Source organism: Corvus moneduloides, chromosome Z, assembly GCF_009650955.1.
Source record: "Corvus moneduloides isolate bCorMon1 chromosome Z, bCorMon1.pri, whole genome shotgun sequence".
Classification (NCBI taxonomy): Eukaryota; Metazoa; Chordata; class Aves; order Passeriformes; family Corvidae; genus Corvus; species Corvus moneduloides.
The window spans coordinates 34,252,045-34,269,583 of record NC_045511.1 but is presented as its reverse complement, the minus strand read 5'-3'; the positions used below and the strand labels follow the sequence as shown (position 1 = coordinate 34,269,583).

Below are 17,539 nucleotides of genomic sequence, written 5' to 3'. Positions count from 1 at the left end.
GCTTCCTGTTACTCAAGCTGGCTTCCTGATGTGACAGCTTAAGCCAAACTCCCTTTCGCAGCAACTCAGTAACTGCACACATCTTACATACCTTATCCTTGATTAAGCAGGAGAGCACTAAAGACCTGCAGCAAGGCTATTACAATAAATAGAAGAACATGAAAGTGAGTTTACTATCCACACCACACAGAATAAGAAGGTAGAAATCACAAAATACTCTTGTTTAAAAGATTAAAATACCTTCCTTTTAAAGACTAAAGTACAAATCATACATGTAATGAAAACTTTGGAGTGGAGGTTATTTCAGAAGTGATATGAAGTCCTATCACATCAGGAAACAAGAGAATGAGAAAAAAACATACCAGAAAAATAGCATGAGACTGCAATAATATTTTGTTCTTTGAGCAGTGTTTTCAGGAAATTCAACGATTTTTCCATTGACACATCATACTTCACAACTGTGAAGCACTACTTCCCTTTTCTATGTAAGGGGCAGGGGAAAGGAAAAAAAAAAACAACCAGACTTAGACTCACATACACATTTCTTGTGCTGACAAGATGTTGCTTCTGAGAAGCATAAAAATCAAAAATCAAAAGAACATATTTTTCACTGTTTTTTGATACTTCACTGAACTGCTAACATCACAGAATCACTGAATGCTAAGTTGGAAGGGACCTCTGGTGATCACCTTATCCAATACCCATGAAAGGTCACCTAGGAAAAGTGCAGGACCATGTACAGATCAAGGAATTCTGAAGACCAATTTTTCTAATGCAGTAGCTAGCTCCTGGATGACAGGATGAGCTAAAAGAGATCTACACAAACATGCTTAGCACTTATGGCACCTGAAAACCCTGAAACATGTAATAGTCTAACAATTATTTTATTTGGCCCACCAGAAAAAGAAATGAAAAACATAGCTTTCACTGATATTCTGTCCTTGTTTTTTAAATAAACACTTATTTTCCTAGAGGAATAAATGTTGGGCACTTGGGGGGCCTTTTTTTGAGGAGTGTTGGGGTGGGTTTTTTCAAAAAGAAACAATAGAGACATTTTGTCACTATCATTGGTTCTATTACGTATAATCACTTCTTCTCTAGGAACAGAAAAGCATGTGTCTTTGCAGACATTCAACCATACCAAACTAAATTCAGGTTTCAAAAATTTAAAAAAAGGTATTGTAAAGATAAACTTTCAGTAAAGGCCTAAGTAAAGAATAGAGCTCTCTGATCTAGAACAAAGGTCTTGCCTAGAGACATTATGTATGTATTGCAGGGAATCTCAGAGTATCAGAAAATCTGTACCTACAATATAATCTGTAGTAACATTCCATACTCTAATTTAGGACACCTCTTTTACAGAACATGGAAACAACTTACTTGGGGTTTAACCCATTTTAAAATGGAGAAGCATCAGAACTGACAACATATCAGCCTTTTCCACTATATGGACCTTTGACATTTCCAAGACTACCTTAAATCCTTCTTAATTCATAAAGGCTTTTTTTTTTTTTCCATATGAACAATGAGTAAGGACAACAATAGCTGCTTCCTATGCTGCATGTACTATTATTTTTGTACTCCCAGTGTTTCTTTCTTCCTCTCTATTTCTCACTTCAAGATTGAAGAAAAGAAAGCTTTTTAATGGCAACAGTGTTGTGCTCTGGGTGACCTCCTATTCTGTTGAAGAGATGGATATCCAGAAATCTGGCACGTCTAAAGTATTCAGCATGAAGACTTTTGATCATCTGTAGTGGTTATAAAGCTGGCTAGGTATAACATCCTTTTGAGCAACTTAACTATCAAAATTCAGACACTCATTTCTGCCTCTATTAGCAAATCTTAGAGAGCAGTAAGGAATCTTTCACTGCTATGGGTTCAGTCCTGTAGGAAGTGATAGCCCAATACAACTGGGTTAAAATTGTCTATTAATTTCTTCCACTGAAAGAACTTTAATGTACAGGCTATATATTGCCTTGTTCAAACTCATGGCAATTAGTACATGAATCTAGCATCAAACTTCAGGAATTTCAATAAAAAATCAATAGCTATCGGCTAATTTTCAGGCAGAATTATTATAGCAGAGAGCATATGGTCTTCAAATGACCACATTTCTCTTCCATACTGGCAGCAGTCAATTCTGTGTCAACTTTTTCTTTCTGACCTTTTTTAAATTTTATGTAAAATGAAGACTGAAATGGAAAACAAAAGAATAAATATATGAACATTTACTCTATTTTTATGACTTAATTACTTACAAAAGAGTTGCTACAGTGTGAGCTTTTATATACCAAAATTCAAAGGAAATTACTGGCTACAGCCATTCAACATACATTTACTAAATATTTATTCTGAAGCACACCTTTCCTCTCAGATTTTATTTGGCATATTTACAATGGCTATGTGCAGACCTATGGTGTACCTCTGTACCTGCATGAGTTTGTTATCAGAACAAATTATAACCACATAATTGTAAATTGCCTGTTCCTTTGAAGTTAAAGAAAGAAAGAAAAAACAAACAAAAAACCAACAAAAAATCCAAACCCAGACACATCCATTTGAAAGAACATAAAACCAACTTGCTCTTGTGTTCTGTATTTTACAAGAAACTCCCCTTAAAGCCTTCTGTGCCTGAAGTCTTGTAACACCGAGATTATGCATGGGATTCAACTTAATACACCTAAGTTTGAAAAGTGCTTTTGGATGTCACAGTATCTGTACAGCTCCTGCACTGACAGCAAGCCCACAGAAGTAATCAGAGCCCCAGCCAGACATTCCAGGGCATAAGGACGCCATGTCTAGGGAACTGAATTCCACATGCTGTCTTCTGCTGGCAAGAACAGCCTTCTAGGAACTGCCTGAAGGGAAAGGTTGCCTTTTGCTTCAAGGTATGAAAACTCAGAAACACTTGGGTCCTTTTGCTACTGTACGCCTTTGTCCTGACAATTAAGATTAACCTAGTTACTAGATATCTGAATTGAGAATTGTCCAACCAGTTAGCAGGGTACACAGAGAGAAACTTTAACTTTGGCTTGCCTTTCCTCTGTTTGACTCCAGGTGTGGTAGCACTCTAAGACTCATCCAGAAAGAGGTTGGTAGAAATTATACAGAAAATATCAGCTTCCCAATCAAAGCAGCTATCCTTCCCCGATCTTTTCTAAGAGGAAAACTTCTCCATGTTCATTGCTACACTGAGACAGACTTCCACTACAAGAAAAACAGTGGGGAAGTCTGTAATCTAAGATGAATTTACCAGAATTTTTTTCTTCTAATTCCCCTAATATCCACCGAGCACCTCACTCATTCATACACCCTAGAAGAAGTGACTTGAGAGATGTTTTAATTTTTCCTTCTGTTTAGAAGACATGTGAATTCACTGAAATTTTAGATGGAATTGAGATTAAGGCACCTGAGAATGGCTTGATGATTTTGAAGGCAAGAGTTACAGCAATAAAGTCTTGTAGTGTACAGTGAAAATTCAACACATGAAATGTTCAAACCTGTGGACACTTTCAGTATTTTTAATTGGTTATAATTCATCTGCTTTCTGCAAGACCTACTTTTATCCCAGCTCTGCTGGGAGAAGTATCACCTACTGACTCTTTACAAGAAACATAGAGTTAAGACAGATATTTTCCAAAGAACTTTCCCCAGTAAAAACAGGTAAAAAAGTGACCTCATGACAGAAGAGGAGAACTGCACTTAGCATATGTTCTTGGTAAATGCAAACCTTTGGCAAAAGTGTGAAAGAAACATATTTGAAACAGTCAATAAAGCAGATGCCAAGCTCAGCAAAACGTAAAAAACAGTGTCACAGTAATGACAAAAAAAAAAAACAGCAAACCCTTACCATACTGATATTTTCAAGAAAAAGTCACACAAATGTTTAGATGGTTGAACTGCTCTATTTTATGCATCTTACAATACAGGTGAACTAGTGACTCAGGCTGAGGGATTTTCCAAACACACCAGTTTCAACGTGCCAAAACAACTATGAGTTTAAAAAGCCACAAAGCATTAACATATTTCTCTATTTCTTGCTGAAACATAAAAATAAACAACCCCTCCCCCAAAAAACAATCACGTGATTCATGACCACACTATGTACTAATAATATAATAGCATAAGAACATTATAAACTACCAACAGAATTTTCCTAAAACTAGCTTAAAAATTAGTACAACCAGATAGATTTCAATAGTATGTTTTTAAGAAAAACACATCTCAAACACAAGAAGATGTATCCAAATAATTTTCATTTCAATTACCTGGCATGAAAAACCAAGTATGTCCTGCACCTACGTAATTTACTAGATCAGAATATTCTTTCACATTGTTCATCTCCAGTTTTAGTTTTATGTTTTATCACATTAGAAAATGAATCACTAATAATTTACTTTGATTTTACTCTTTTTTATTACAAAGACTTTGGGGAACAGTCAGCAGATGCAGAGAATTGAGAATAATTTAATTTACTGTCCCTTGAAAGAACCTGAAAACAAAGGAGACATCAAAAGATGCATTGGACCAAGTCATCAAAATTTGCTACCATTCCATATACTAAAAGACTGGATATTTTACAAAGCAGCCAGACCTTTCTTTGTTCCATGCAGGGAAATCATATAGTTAGAAGTCTGATAAAATAAATACCACAAAACAGAGGAATATGCAGTAGCTACTGCCCTTTATACAAGTCTCCATTGAAAATACTGGTTTTAGCAAGGGTCAATGAGAAAGCTCCTATTTTTTTGTCCCATTTTGCCATTTTTTTAACTTAAAAAATGCATTTCCTATTAAATTCCAGAAAAACAAGTAGCCTTCAAAATGGACTTCATAAATTCTCTTCAAGAACTACAGAGGTGTACAATAATACTTCTTTGGACATTACAACAAGATGTTTGGCCCCTCTACAGAGTTCAGGTACACCGTATAAAGGTGGAATTGTCAAAGATACTCCACTTTAACATAAAAGTTCCTGCTAAAAAAGATCTCTAGTGTTTTTCCATCCTCAAATGCTGTTAAGACATTTAAGCAAGACTCAAGAGAAAATGATACTAGAAATAAAAACAGCCATTCACTTACACCACCCTTCCAAGGCACTATGAAGAAGGGACATGTTTTCAATTGTCATTGCTCAGCCTTGGAAGTTCAGGCCACAGGTTTCATCTGAAACTAAAACTTCAGAAAAACCACTACTGATCATGAAACCTGAGACCAAAAAAATGGCAACTCTTTCCATGTTTGCAACAGCACCGACAGCAGATCAGCACTATGCTCTGCTGTAAGTTCCATCAGAAATTTAGTATTTCAAATATCACAAGAAGTACCCAAACTCAGAAGCTCCTCAGCTATATTAAATTATACCTCAGAATCCCTCAAAAAGACAAAAAAATCGCCCCATAACAAAAACAAACCAACCAAACAAAAAAATCCCATAAAAACCTTTTTCATTATTAAGCTTTAATCTGTGCCTAAAGAACAGTTTTGTACAAGTACAGAAAAGCTTGTCCCCATATATACCCAAGAGTAGGGTTTACTACTTGCAGTGATGATGCCTGATACTTTAATCAGAGCCAGCTTACTGCTATAGGCAAAATTTAATTTTTCAAGATCGTGGATTAAGGGACAGGATGCTGTGCAGCTTGTACCATGGGGAATGGTAAATGAGGAACAAGAGAAATATTCAGATCTAAAGTAAAGTAAAAGGCTCAGAGCTAGGATGCACACAGAGTGGGGGGGATCCCTGTAGAGCTGGGTTTGATGCTTCTCTACAGCAGAAAAATAAAAATTGAACATAGCAGCAGCATTGCTAGGAACAGCCAGCTGTGTCACTGTGCATCAAGAACTGTTTTCTGACCATTGAACCCTTCTCCCTCAATGGCAGCAGCAAGCTTTTCTCTCCAGGGCTCTGCCTCATGCAAAATAGGAAAGGGCTAACAGCTATTTCGCTCTCCAGAGCAACCCACTGCCGCAAGCGACTGCTTGCCGTGCCTGTGGCAAAAGACAATCCTGATTTCAACAAAAACATTGTAGAGTTGGGGATGAGAACAAACCTGAAACACCAGCAAGTTCAAATTACTAAGCTTCTTTTTATTTAACAACAGTAATATTAGAATGTGCTTTTTCAAAAAATTATTTATCATCTATAGATGCTGAATTTCTGTACTTTTTCAGAGGTAACCAGACTAATTCTCAGATACATTGTAGTTTAATGTGGGGTAAAACCACCATTTCAATCAGTTCTCTCTCCAATATTTACTAATTATACGTATTTACCTTTTGATTAAGTTTCTGGTTTGTTTTCATTAAAGTCAGACTCTTCTACATGATCAAAACCAAGAAACATTATATTGAACAGAAATCCTGTAATTGATCACCTGGTAGGGTGACCACGACTATTTCCAGACACTTCCTCAGCCTCTGTTAAACCAGTGACAGATTGCAGTTATTAACAGGTCAGTGAATAAATTAATTCCAGGGCACTGAAAATGATGCTCATGAAATGAAAAGTGGCCTTGCTGACATTGCATCACTATTTCTAGACAGTGTGCTTGAACACCAAATAAATCTCACAACTTGGATGAGTGCCAAAAACTAGTGACCTAGTTTCATTAGTGTGGGAAAAGGCTAGCAATTGGTCCTAAGAGAGCAGATTATCAAAATAACTTCACACAAAAACATTCCATAAAGAATTTTCTTTAAATCAGACATTTTCCAATCTAAGAAGTCACTGAAAATACTCTCTTCCTTGAAATCAGTCTGAGATCCATTAAATTCTAAAGTTAAAATGCATTTATATTACTCATGTTAACATCCCTATACATTTCAGTTAAATAGAATAAATATTATCTTCTTTCCATCTCATTATCTCTTTCCATCTCATTCATAATAATTTAATACTGTTTTAAATCAAAACAGCTTTTGCATTTTCAGTGAAAAATGTAACACTTCAGGCTTAAACAAAAAGTTTTACTAATAAAAGTAAGTCTATTTTTAAGCACACAGTAATCTGCTCAGTAATCTTCCTTGATTAAAAATTCCTTGGCTTCTCTTCAAAAAACACACTGAGTATAGATGAGCTCAACAGCTGTCAACGTAATTTTTAGGAACTTACCAAGTATTGTTGCGTCTATACTAGCCCCCATTTATACACTCCAGCTGGTCCACCAGAGCCCCACTCCCAATCCTTCGCCTCCAGTAACATCTATATTGAGATGAAGACATTTTGAAGAGGGAATCTTAATAACAACACAAAGACACTTCATCTTCTTTTCAACTTTCCAAACCCTGTTGCTTTCTGTAAATTGCTTTCCATTCACTAATCCAGCAAAGTGCAGAAGGTAAACTGAAATACTGTAAGAAAACTATTATAGCATTGGTAAAAATCCCAGAACATTCTTTCATAAGTCAGACTTGAACATGACATAACTAATGCAATTCAATTAATTTCACCCAGCAATCCTGGTTACTGCTTACAAGTCCTTACTAACACGTGCCAATGACAAAACTGCAACTGTTCTCTGTGTGCTATGCGCAGTGACGATCACTTGTGCAATGACTTACACAAAAGGTCTAGAATTTAAAAGGATGAAAAAATCCCTGATCGTTTAATCTCCTCAAAATGTTGGGTTTTCTTTTATCCTCTGAATTCCCTCTGGATTCATGGCTACCAAAAAAATTCTAAAGGATGATCATAGCTTTTGTAGGCTTTACGGTGGCAAACACTCGTGTCAATGGAAATGTTAAGCAAATAATGTCATAAAGACTGGTGACTAAGTTTGGAAGGACATACCCATCATTTAAATTTCAAAAGTGCTGTGGGAGTATATGGGAAAAAATAAACAGAAAAGAAACTCCATACTAATTACTTTCTCCCTAATAAACCATTTAAGAGAATCAATAGAAAGTTTTAGCATCTTATTTCTTTCTCCTGAGTTATTAAAAACTTTTAAAAGTCCTTATGTTTGTATCTCCAACCCGTCTTGTTTATCTATCAGTAATCTCCTGATCAGGGTGCATATTTTTGCACTCCTTTTTGTCTCCTACACCTTCTGTCTCTGTGTTCATGCACAATCTCTTTGTAGACTACCATCCCAACTACATGTACAGGCTGCGGCAGTATCATAACCAGGTGCTGTCAACTGTAGACTTAACAAAGGGCAGGCATGGGCATAGGGGGATGCAACACAGAAGCTGAGCCACTTTAAACCACTTAAAAGTGGCTTATGAGCTGTTTGATTCCAATTTATGAAGGTTGCTAATCTCACCCATGAAAATCATGCAAGTCTACTACACATACTTTTATCTCACAACTAAAATGCACATTTGGTCACCACTTTTACATGACTGCTGAAAACTACCAAGTGATATGTAACATGATCAGCTACATGGGTTTGCATCCAATGTCTCATCTTCACCATCTTGTACTAAATGGTGTCTATCGCTGTGCAGATTAACAAGCTTCTTAACACTACAAGGAGTATTTTCATCACCCTTCTTACACATCTCATTTAGTGACAAACCAAGAACTAAAATAAGGAGTCTATGTTTCTTGGGCTGTCAATGCAGAGAGAGTGGATAGGAACTAAGTCTTTCAAAATTGCTTAGATGGTATGAATAATCTTCTTTATTCCTTTTATTTTGTTGTGTTCCACTGCCCTGCTATGTTTTTCGTGCATATAGACTGGTAGTTTGGTAATAATATACTTCTGCTTGATTATATACTAAAAGGTAAAATTAGATTTTTTTCCCCACCACCTCAAGGTATTAGAAAACAAATTCCCAGCCCAGACTGAGTTGCTTATGCATTTTCATCTTCATTCTTCATTGATTCTTTAAGGTTAATAATTTTCTGTATTTCACCTGCCTATTTTCTCTGCCTCTCCTAAAACTCCTAAAGAGTTCTTTCTCCTTACCCCTTCTGCTACCGTAGAGATAGGAAGAAGAGAGAAAAAGCTGCATTAGTTTGTCAAATAAAGTAAGTGAAGCTGCAGGAAGAAAGGACACTACTGAGACAATATTTAATCTCTGACAATGAGCTGAAGTAGAAATGAGGCTCTTTAATAGAGGAGCTTGGAAAGTTAGTCAAAAAAGGTAGAGAACCTTAAAATTCAGAAATGCTGACTATGGAAGAAGCTGAGCCTCCTCATTAGAAATGTAAGCTCAGGATTTTTGTTTCAGCCCCTAGGCCAACAGAAGGAGTTAAGTCCTTAATTTGTCCAATATTTATTTCCAAAATGCAAATTTTTTTTAATTTAAAAAAAGACCAAAACAACCAAACCACCAATTTTTAACAGAAAATTTCATGGAATTCTGTTTTCCATATCCAGAAAATTTTTATTTTTCTCAGGCCCTATTTTTCCCCAGAAACACCAGCTATTATTACTTGTTTTTGCATAAGCTTAGAAATAAGATATTGAAAGAATAAAAAAACTTCACATGAAAGTGTGCCATTGGAAGTTTCTATTATGATTTTCAGTGGACAAGAGCGCTTGAGATAGACACTAGGTTTTGGTTTCAGGACATGTTTGAAAAACAAAAGGGTCGTCTTTTACAAAGTAAAAAAGGGTGGTCTTGTACAAATGCTTTGTACAACTTTTTAAAGTAAGTCCAAACTTTGTGCAAGGGGAAAATCATTTCATCAAAGGCATTCATGAACTCTGATAGATCCATATGAGTGAATAGAAAACTCGTTTAACTGATTAGGTGCAAGTCTGTACGCTGATAACTTTTTTATTTTAACTGGCTTTGAAGAAATATGAAGTTCCTTACCTAGAAGCATCTTAGATCATTCTTTTCTCTACTTATTTTATTCTTTTCACGTCCTCTTCCCTTGAGCACCCCAAGTGCTCAATAACCTACTTTGCATCTATGTTATGAAACCTAATGGGAATTCTATTCATATTGTTACAGTTGGCCTAGACCATAATTTCTATTCAGGTTCATAATATTCTAAATATGTGGTGAGAAAAACCAAGCTGCAAAAACAAAGTTTGGGTTTGCTTTCTTTTCAAAGCTTCACTCCACAGTTCCCCACAGTACCGAGATGGTCTGGAAAAGATACAAATGTGACAGTACAACCCATGCTCACTGAAATGGTACCTGAATGGGGCTTAAGTCTACATTATTTAAGGAGGATGGAAGACCAAACAACTTGTTGTATTTTTTTCATTTTTTCTGGCTGTCATTCAAAAATGAGCAATCCATCAATCTCACAAAACGATTTTCCAACCCACAAAAGCTTTCTTATAAGATAATGATAATTAGAAAAGCAATTCATAACATTGCTCAATTCATTGTAACAATGACTTTTAATAAAAACAGTATTCCAAAATTCAATCTTGATATAAAGAACAATGGTTTTATTCTCCCAAGACATGACAAAAATCTAAGGAACATTCAATCATTGGTAAGGTAAGATTTGATTTCTCCATTGGAATATCATACTGATCTCAGAACTTCTATACCTTGCATTCCAAGATCAAGAAAATTTCCCGTCTCTGCTCTTGCACTTCCTCTAATGCTCACCTTGGCTTCTGGGGCTTTCTTTTGTCCTTGTTTTACTTCCTTCTTCCTCTGCAGCATCAGGGGACAAACCTTAACTAAACACAGTATATTGCACATGCAGTGCTGCTACTTAAGATACTGAAATTTCTCAAATGCCTGACTGTTAATTCTGCTTTGTAAACAGGACACCTCCAAATTTAGGTCACGAAGAAATGTCCTGCAATCTCTGCTAGCAGAATAAACCAGAATGTCAGAAGTGGTCCATTTCTTACACTGAATTTGACATTTCAAATACTATTCTAAACAACTCCAGTCATCTAGGACACACATGATAGCCTTGGATACCTCCTTTTTCTGTAGGAAGTACTAGTTGAGTTTTTAATATGGATTTGGAAATGGCTGAGTTCTTAATATGGATTTGTTCTATGGCTAGCAAGCAAGGGGAAAAGGTTGCTCTGAGGATCCCTCTGCAAAGTTAAGTATTGGAGACACCTGTATCATGAAGGTACAGGGGATAGTTCAGATGACATGGAGCTCTATTATCTCTTTTGTTGGATGCTGCTACTACTTGGGAAGTATTCTATTTATAAAAATGAAATAATTTTGTATATAAAATTTGCAAGACATCAGTTTTATGTATGGAGCTTTTGCAGTGTTACTATTGCAAGAAATTTTGCAGTTTTACCTCAACATCACCATTACAACTGATCCCAAAGCCAGGGACAAAATGAGTCACTTGATGAATATCAGCTTGTTTTTATTTGAGAAAAGGAAACTCTAAGAACCACAATTCTCTTTAGCTTACAGAAGCAGAACAAATTTACTGCCCCTCTAGAAATATTCTATATATTGTGTTTAATTACTTTGAAGAAAACATGGATGTTAAGACATCTGTTTTCAATGCTATTACCAATTTCGTATTTCAGGCCATTTATTAAATACAACACACAAAACAAACATTAAAAAAATTAATTGCAACTAGAGGTATTGAGACTTCAGATGAGTGAAGAAAAATAGATAAATATTGTTAGAGTAACTAATTTAGGGTAACTAATTTATCAGATCATAATAGAATTGTTAAATGCTCAATAGTCACTATTGGACCACAGTGAAAAAAAATTAAAAGCTTCTCTTAATTGTAAGTCAAGAAGAAGAATATGCATCTTCTTGGTTGTTCCACGGTAAAAAAATTTAAGGCACAGTATTGATGAAATGCTGAAGATGCTGATTCAGGAGCTTATTTAAAACTGTCTTCTACTAGTATTTAATTTGTGCACTTTACAGTATTAAAACTCTGACACAGGATGGAGATAAAGAAATAGGAAAAGTAATAGAAGTCACAAGAGACATTACAGGCTAACTGAAAAAAATCCCCAGACTCAGACCTAACTCTTCACATTTTTTTCCCAATCAGTCAGTCAATTGTCACAGGACTAAGAGACGAACTTTAAAAATTTAAGAAGACTCCTATATAGGTTTCCTTGCGTAATTTAAAAAAAAAAAGAGTGTATGTAAAACGTCGGGATACTATATGAAAAAATTAAAGACGGAGAAAAGAATAGGCTAGTGAAGGTAGGAATAAAGATGGGCAAAAGAAAGGTACAGTATTACCCAGGTAGGATATATAAAGTCATACAAAATAAGCAGATTTTTCATTCCAAGTATGTCTGTGATGATATACTGTCAAGAAGCACCTATATGCAGGAAAACCACACTAAATGTGGAGAAGCTTTCAAGTTCTACTTCAGACACTACCACAAACAGTAACACTCTTAACTTTTTCAGCATTTGTCAAATGCTATTCCTATTACCGGTGAAACTGAAATATAGAATTCTAAAGAATATCCTAGCAGTCCATTGTAATGTGCATTGGATTTCAACTTGAAATGTCTGATGTTCAATTTAACCTTTACACTTGGCTGAATTGGACAACTACTGCTGCTAACAAGAACACATTCTGTGTGAGTTTTTCACATTTGGAAATTCCCTTGACATCTTTCTCATCCAAAATAGAAATTTTTTTTCAGTTTTAAAACAAATACTGCAACAGAGACCATGAGGATGTTTTTAAAAGCAGAGAATTAATACTTTCATAGATAAGGAAAATACACTATGATTACCTAAATCCACTTTTCATTCTTACACTGGTTTTCTTCCTATGCAAAAAACCCCTAATATTTCAGCGTTCCTATCTCTTATTTTATAGTCTTGTTATCTGCAAGCACTATAATTTCTTCAAATACAATTTAAGTCTAGAAAAACCATCAAAACAATACTGTTACCAAAGTAAGGGGAGAACACAGAAATGCTGTAATTTAATCTCTCCATTTTTCTATATTTTAAAGACAAAACCAGTCCAGTCTCATACATCTTGAAGCTTCAGCTTCACCTTTGGAAAAACAGCTCAAAGCAACTTTTAGATGTAGAAAGAATATACAGCTTATATACAAAGACTTTCTTAGAGACTTAACAGTTTCTTTTTGTTTCCTTTCTTTTTTTTAGAAGTCTTCTTCATAAAATATACTTTTCAACTGAATGCTCTCAAGGAAAGCATGATCCCAGGATTTATGCACTTGCTTTTTATTTTAATATTAAACAGTGGAAAACAGTTTGGTAATGAAGTAGTGGGATTTCTGGGAGGAGCATGGAAGAATAAAGGGAAAATGATGATGAAATTAACAAAGCCTTGCTAATTAAAATGCCTTTATAAACAAAACAAACCAAAAAAAGAGTGGCAGCCTGCACGTATTGGCCTATATGCAGGCCAATAGACACAGTTTTTATCTAGCAAGATCAAATTACCTGCTTACACAAGCGTATTAATTTCAATGGAGTTCTATTTTTTTTTTTTGGTGGAAGCATAATTGTTTATGTATACCAATACCTCTACCTTACACCTAAATCTTTTGTGGAAATAAATTGCATAAAGAAAATGCAAATTATCTTTTATATTTATCCCTGTCTTTTCCACTTCTTGCTATCACAGAATACTCGCCCTTGCGCAACTAATATATCTCATTCTGTTAACAGAGTAGAAAGTTTATGTAGATTGTTTACAAGCATTTTATGTTCTCACAACAGATCTAATACTGAGTGCTATATATATATATATGATACTAACAAATAAAAGCAGATCTGCCAGCAACGTATCATCTATCAATTCCAGGCTTAATATGACATCCATTGTGAGAATCTAGAGATAAACAACCGAATTACACCATGAAGTGAGAGAGTTTTAAAAAGTTACAAACCAGAAAAACAAACTACTTCAACAAACAAATGCTCCAAAAAAATTTTTGGCTAAGGAGAAAGTTGTCACTGAAAAACACTTCCTTTGCAAGTTGAGAGACATCAAGAACTACATTTAATTAGTGACAGATATTTGCACTTTTTTTAATGTCAGCTTGGGAAACAAAACAAAGAGAACAAACACAATTTTCTTGTGTAAAAAGACTCTTCCCACATTATTTTGAATTCCTTACAGACACAGGATTACACAGAAAATAAGTTGTTTAAACAGCTTTTTAACTAAGAGATCAAAAAGTAGTAACTCCTTTTAGCAATGAATAGCTTTGAGAAAAGTCACTCTGACTGGTAACAAGCATCTCCTTAAACTGCAAAGCTAATGAAGTCTAGTTTCTCATGAAATCCTGTCTCATACAAACTCATTGCTGTCCACTGAGATGAGTATTCTGACTGAAACATTATCCACAGCTAAGGCATACACAACAACTCCCTCCTGTGCGCTTTCTTTCATGCCCAAGAATAGGTTAGTTCATGCTGAAACCTTTTCATCTGAGGCCAATAAAATTTTCCTTTCATCTGGCCACCTACTTTTAATAAAATTCTAGGGACTGTTTGTTTTTGCAACCTCTACCCTGTAAACCACAAATTATACCACAACAGGCTAACAGACACCAAGTTCACAGTGAAGAAACATGAAGAAGAGAGGGGATGAACATACCCATACACACTCTGAAATACAACACAGCAAAAAGAAACAGTCTAAGAGATTCCTGGACTATGTGGAAGATAATTTCCTGACAGAGCTGGTGAGTGAGCCAAGAGGCCAGGTGCCCTACTGCTATTTGTGAACAGAAGGATGATGTGATGCTCAGAAGCCATCTAGGGTACAGGCAACCATGAAATGATAGTTTTCGGTTCTCAGGGCAGTAAGGAAGGGGGTCAGCAGAACTGCCACCTCAGACTTCCAGAAGACAGACTTCTGTTTGTTTAGGAGACTAGTTGATACAATCCTTTAGGAGGCAGTCCAGAAGGGCCAAGGCTCTCAGGAAGGCTGGACATTCTTCAAGAAGAAAATCCTAAAGGCAGAGGAGCAGACCATCCCTCGGTGGCAAAAGAAGAGTCAGTGGGAAAGAAGACCAGCCTGACTGAGCAGAGTGTTTTGCTGGAACTCCATAAAAAACGCAGAAATACTTAGGAGACAACCCCATGCAATGCTTCAGGCTTAAGGCAGAGTGGCTGGAAAGATGCCTAGCAGAAAAGGACCTGGGGGTGCTGGCTGACAACAGCTGAACATGCTGTGCCCAGGTGGCTAAGGAGGCCAATGGCATCTTGGCCTGTATCAGCAATAGTCTGACCAGCAGGACCAGGGCAGTGATTGTTCCTCTGTACTCAGCACTGGTGAGGCCACACCTCGAATCCTGTGTCCAGTTCTGGATCCCTACAAAAAGACATTAAATTGCTGGAGCATGTCCAGAGAAGGGCAATAGAGCCAGTAAAGGGAGCACAAGTCCTGTGAGGAACTGCTGAAGGAGCTGGGATTGTTAAGCCTGGAGAAAATGAGGCTCAAGGGAGATGTTATTGCTCCTTACAACCGCCTGAAAGGAGGTTGGGGTCAATCTCTTTTACCAAGTAACAAATACTTCAAGTTGTGCCAAGGTAGGTTTACACTGGATATCAGGAAAAATTTCTTCATGGAAGGGTTGTCAAGCACTGGAACAGGCTGTCCAGGGAAGTGGTTGAGTTACATGTAGATGTGGCACTTAGCGACATGGTTTAGTGATGAACTTGGCAGTCCTTACTTGACTGTTGGACTTTATGAGCTGAAAGGTCTTTTCCATCCTAAATGATTTTATGACACGTTTTCCATGTTGGCATAGGACCACTTGTGCAATGATGACTGGCAGACTCACCTTATAAAACAAAAATCATCAGTAATATTTCTACTCAAGTGACTTTCCCATCACTAAGTTACCACGCTTTCCTCTCTGTTGCACATTTACACTAGTTCTCTTAATCTTGACTTCCTTACTAGAAAGTGGGATGTACTTAAGAGGAAAACCAGAAAGATTTTCTACTTTTCCTAGTTCACATTCTAGCAGTTAAGCTTCTTCCACAATGCAGAAAACTGGGTTTACATTCCCAAATGCAGAAGAATAATCCTGCTCCCTCACAACGCGAACAGCAGGTCTGTGAACACAGCTATTGTATAAAAGGAGGCACTGCTGTCACCCCGCTTGGTCTTGCTATGCTGTCTGCCATGGATGAATTTTCTGAGGAGATTCAACTTGCTACAATACAGCATACTCTATAAATGCCTACTTGGTCAAGACCCTCAGCAGACTTAGAAGGAACAATTCATTTTGGTTAGCTCAACTAACTGCTGCTCAAACTTAGCCTTTAGACAGTTGCCGTACATCTGTGCATATTCAAAAGCAAAATTTCTTGCACCTGGGGAATCTGTGTTAATACTGTTTGGTAAATAGACAGCATCTCACTGGGTCTTTTGACAACCACATTTCATTAAGAATGGAATAAACCATAACATACAACAAGGTCCAAAACCTAACAGTTGATATACCCTGGATCTATATTTTAATACTATTAAATTCTAACATTCTTTTAACACAGCTCTTTGATTATAACTTTCTGGGGTTTTAAAAAAGCAAACCCTCACAGTACAAATATGTTTTTCATAAAGCCTCAAACACCCACATTAATTATCACCCAAGTTACAATTTTACATTTATCACATACTCCTGGCAGCTGACAGAGCAGAATAAAAACAGTGGTTTGCCATGTTATAGTTCAAAGAAGCAACTCAGTTTGTCAGCAGATTTCAGGTGTACTAGATGGCATGAGAAATCTATGTAGGCCTCTTAAGAGCTACAGCTCACTCACTTCAGCTCCACTCCCCAGTTCTGTTTCGGCTCAGAGCGGCTTGAAATAAACTCAGAAAATACTCCATTAACCCATGAAGCTATGGTTCAAGTGCGTACATCTGTCTTCCCTACTTAAATGATGTATGCAAAATTCCTTCACTCATTCTTCACTTTCTGATGACAAAAAACATCATCAGTTACTATTTGGATGACAAGAAGCAAAAAGGGCTGAAACATTGTCACTGCTCAACAGGACTGGTCCATGTACAGGCTGATCAGGAAAAAGTTGTGATTAGCTCAAATACATTCAACAAAAATAGTTGTCAGAAAGGCTGATAGGAATAGGGGAAAAAATCATCACTGAACGTACCCCAAACTGTTGTAAATTGAAAAGTCAGTGTAACAAGATTAAATCTGTCATATTTTCAAGGAGCTGAAGACATGCACCCGAACAATTATTTTAAGAGGAGACGAAAAAAAAAGGATTTTTCAAACCTCAGTCTTTGAATAGCAGTAAAATATTCTGAAAGAAACTTATAATGAGCCACTTAACTAGCATTTTCATGTAAGAGCACACAAGTTTGAAATATCTATAATTAACTGAAGACAAGGAAATGAGACAAAAGATTGAATACTGAGAATATACGGAGAACTTGACCTGAATTTCTTGAACTGCAGAGTATGTTTCCAATACTGTCCTACAGAATTTCTTAGGAAAGGAGGGGATGGGAGAACAAAGAGTTAAAACTGACAAAGATAAACAACACCAATTTCTGCCTTTTTCTTCACTAGGACTTATTGCCAAGGCACATGATTTCATGACAACACCAGTACAAGTAAATACATCTTTAAAATCATCTGCATTATTATCTTTATCTGCCACTAAAAAGAAACCAGGCATCAATCAT

The 17,539-nt window shown here is 36.3% G+C and overlaps 1 protein-coding gene across 4 annotated transcripts in view; it reads right to left on the bottom strand.

Moving 5' to 3' along the window:
• The window catches only part of AUH (AU RNA binding methylglutaconyl-CoA hydratase), a 110,890-nt gene that overhangs the window by 36,193 nt on the left and 57,158 nt on the right, over positions 1–17,539 (bottom strand). The window contains exon 7 of one of the 4 annotated variants that reach the window (XM_032095740.1): positions 7,115–7,204. The exons of the other annotated variants lie outside the window; for them this stretch is intronic. Within the exon in view, the coding sequence (XP_031951631.1) occupies positions 7,146–7,204 (59 nt within the window). The 3' untranslated portion in view covers positions 7,115–7,145. Of the gene's footprint in view, positions 1–7,114; positions 7,205–17,539 lie in introns of those variants that run through there. 4 annotated transcript variants of the gene reach the window in all.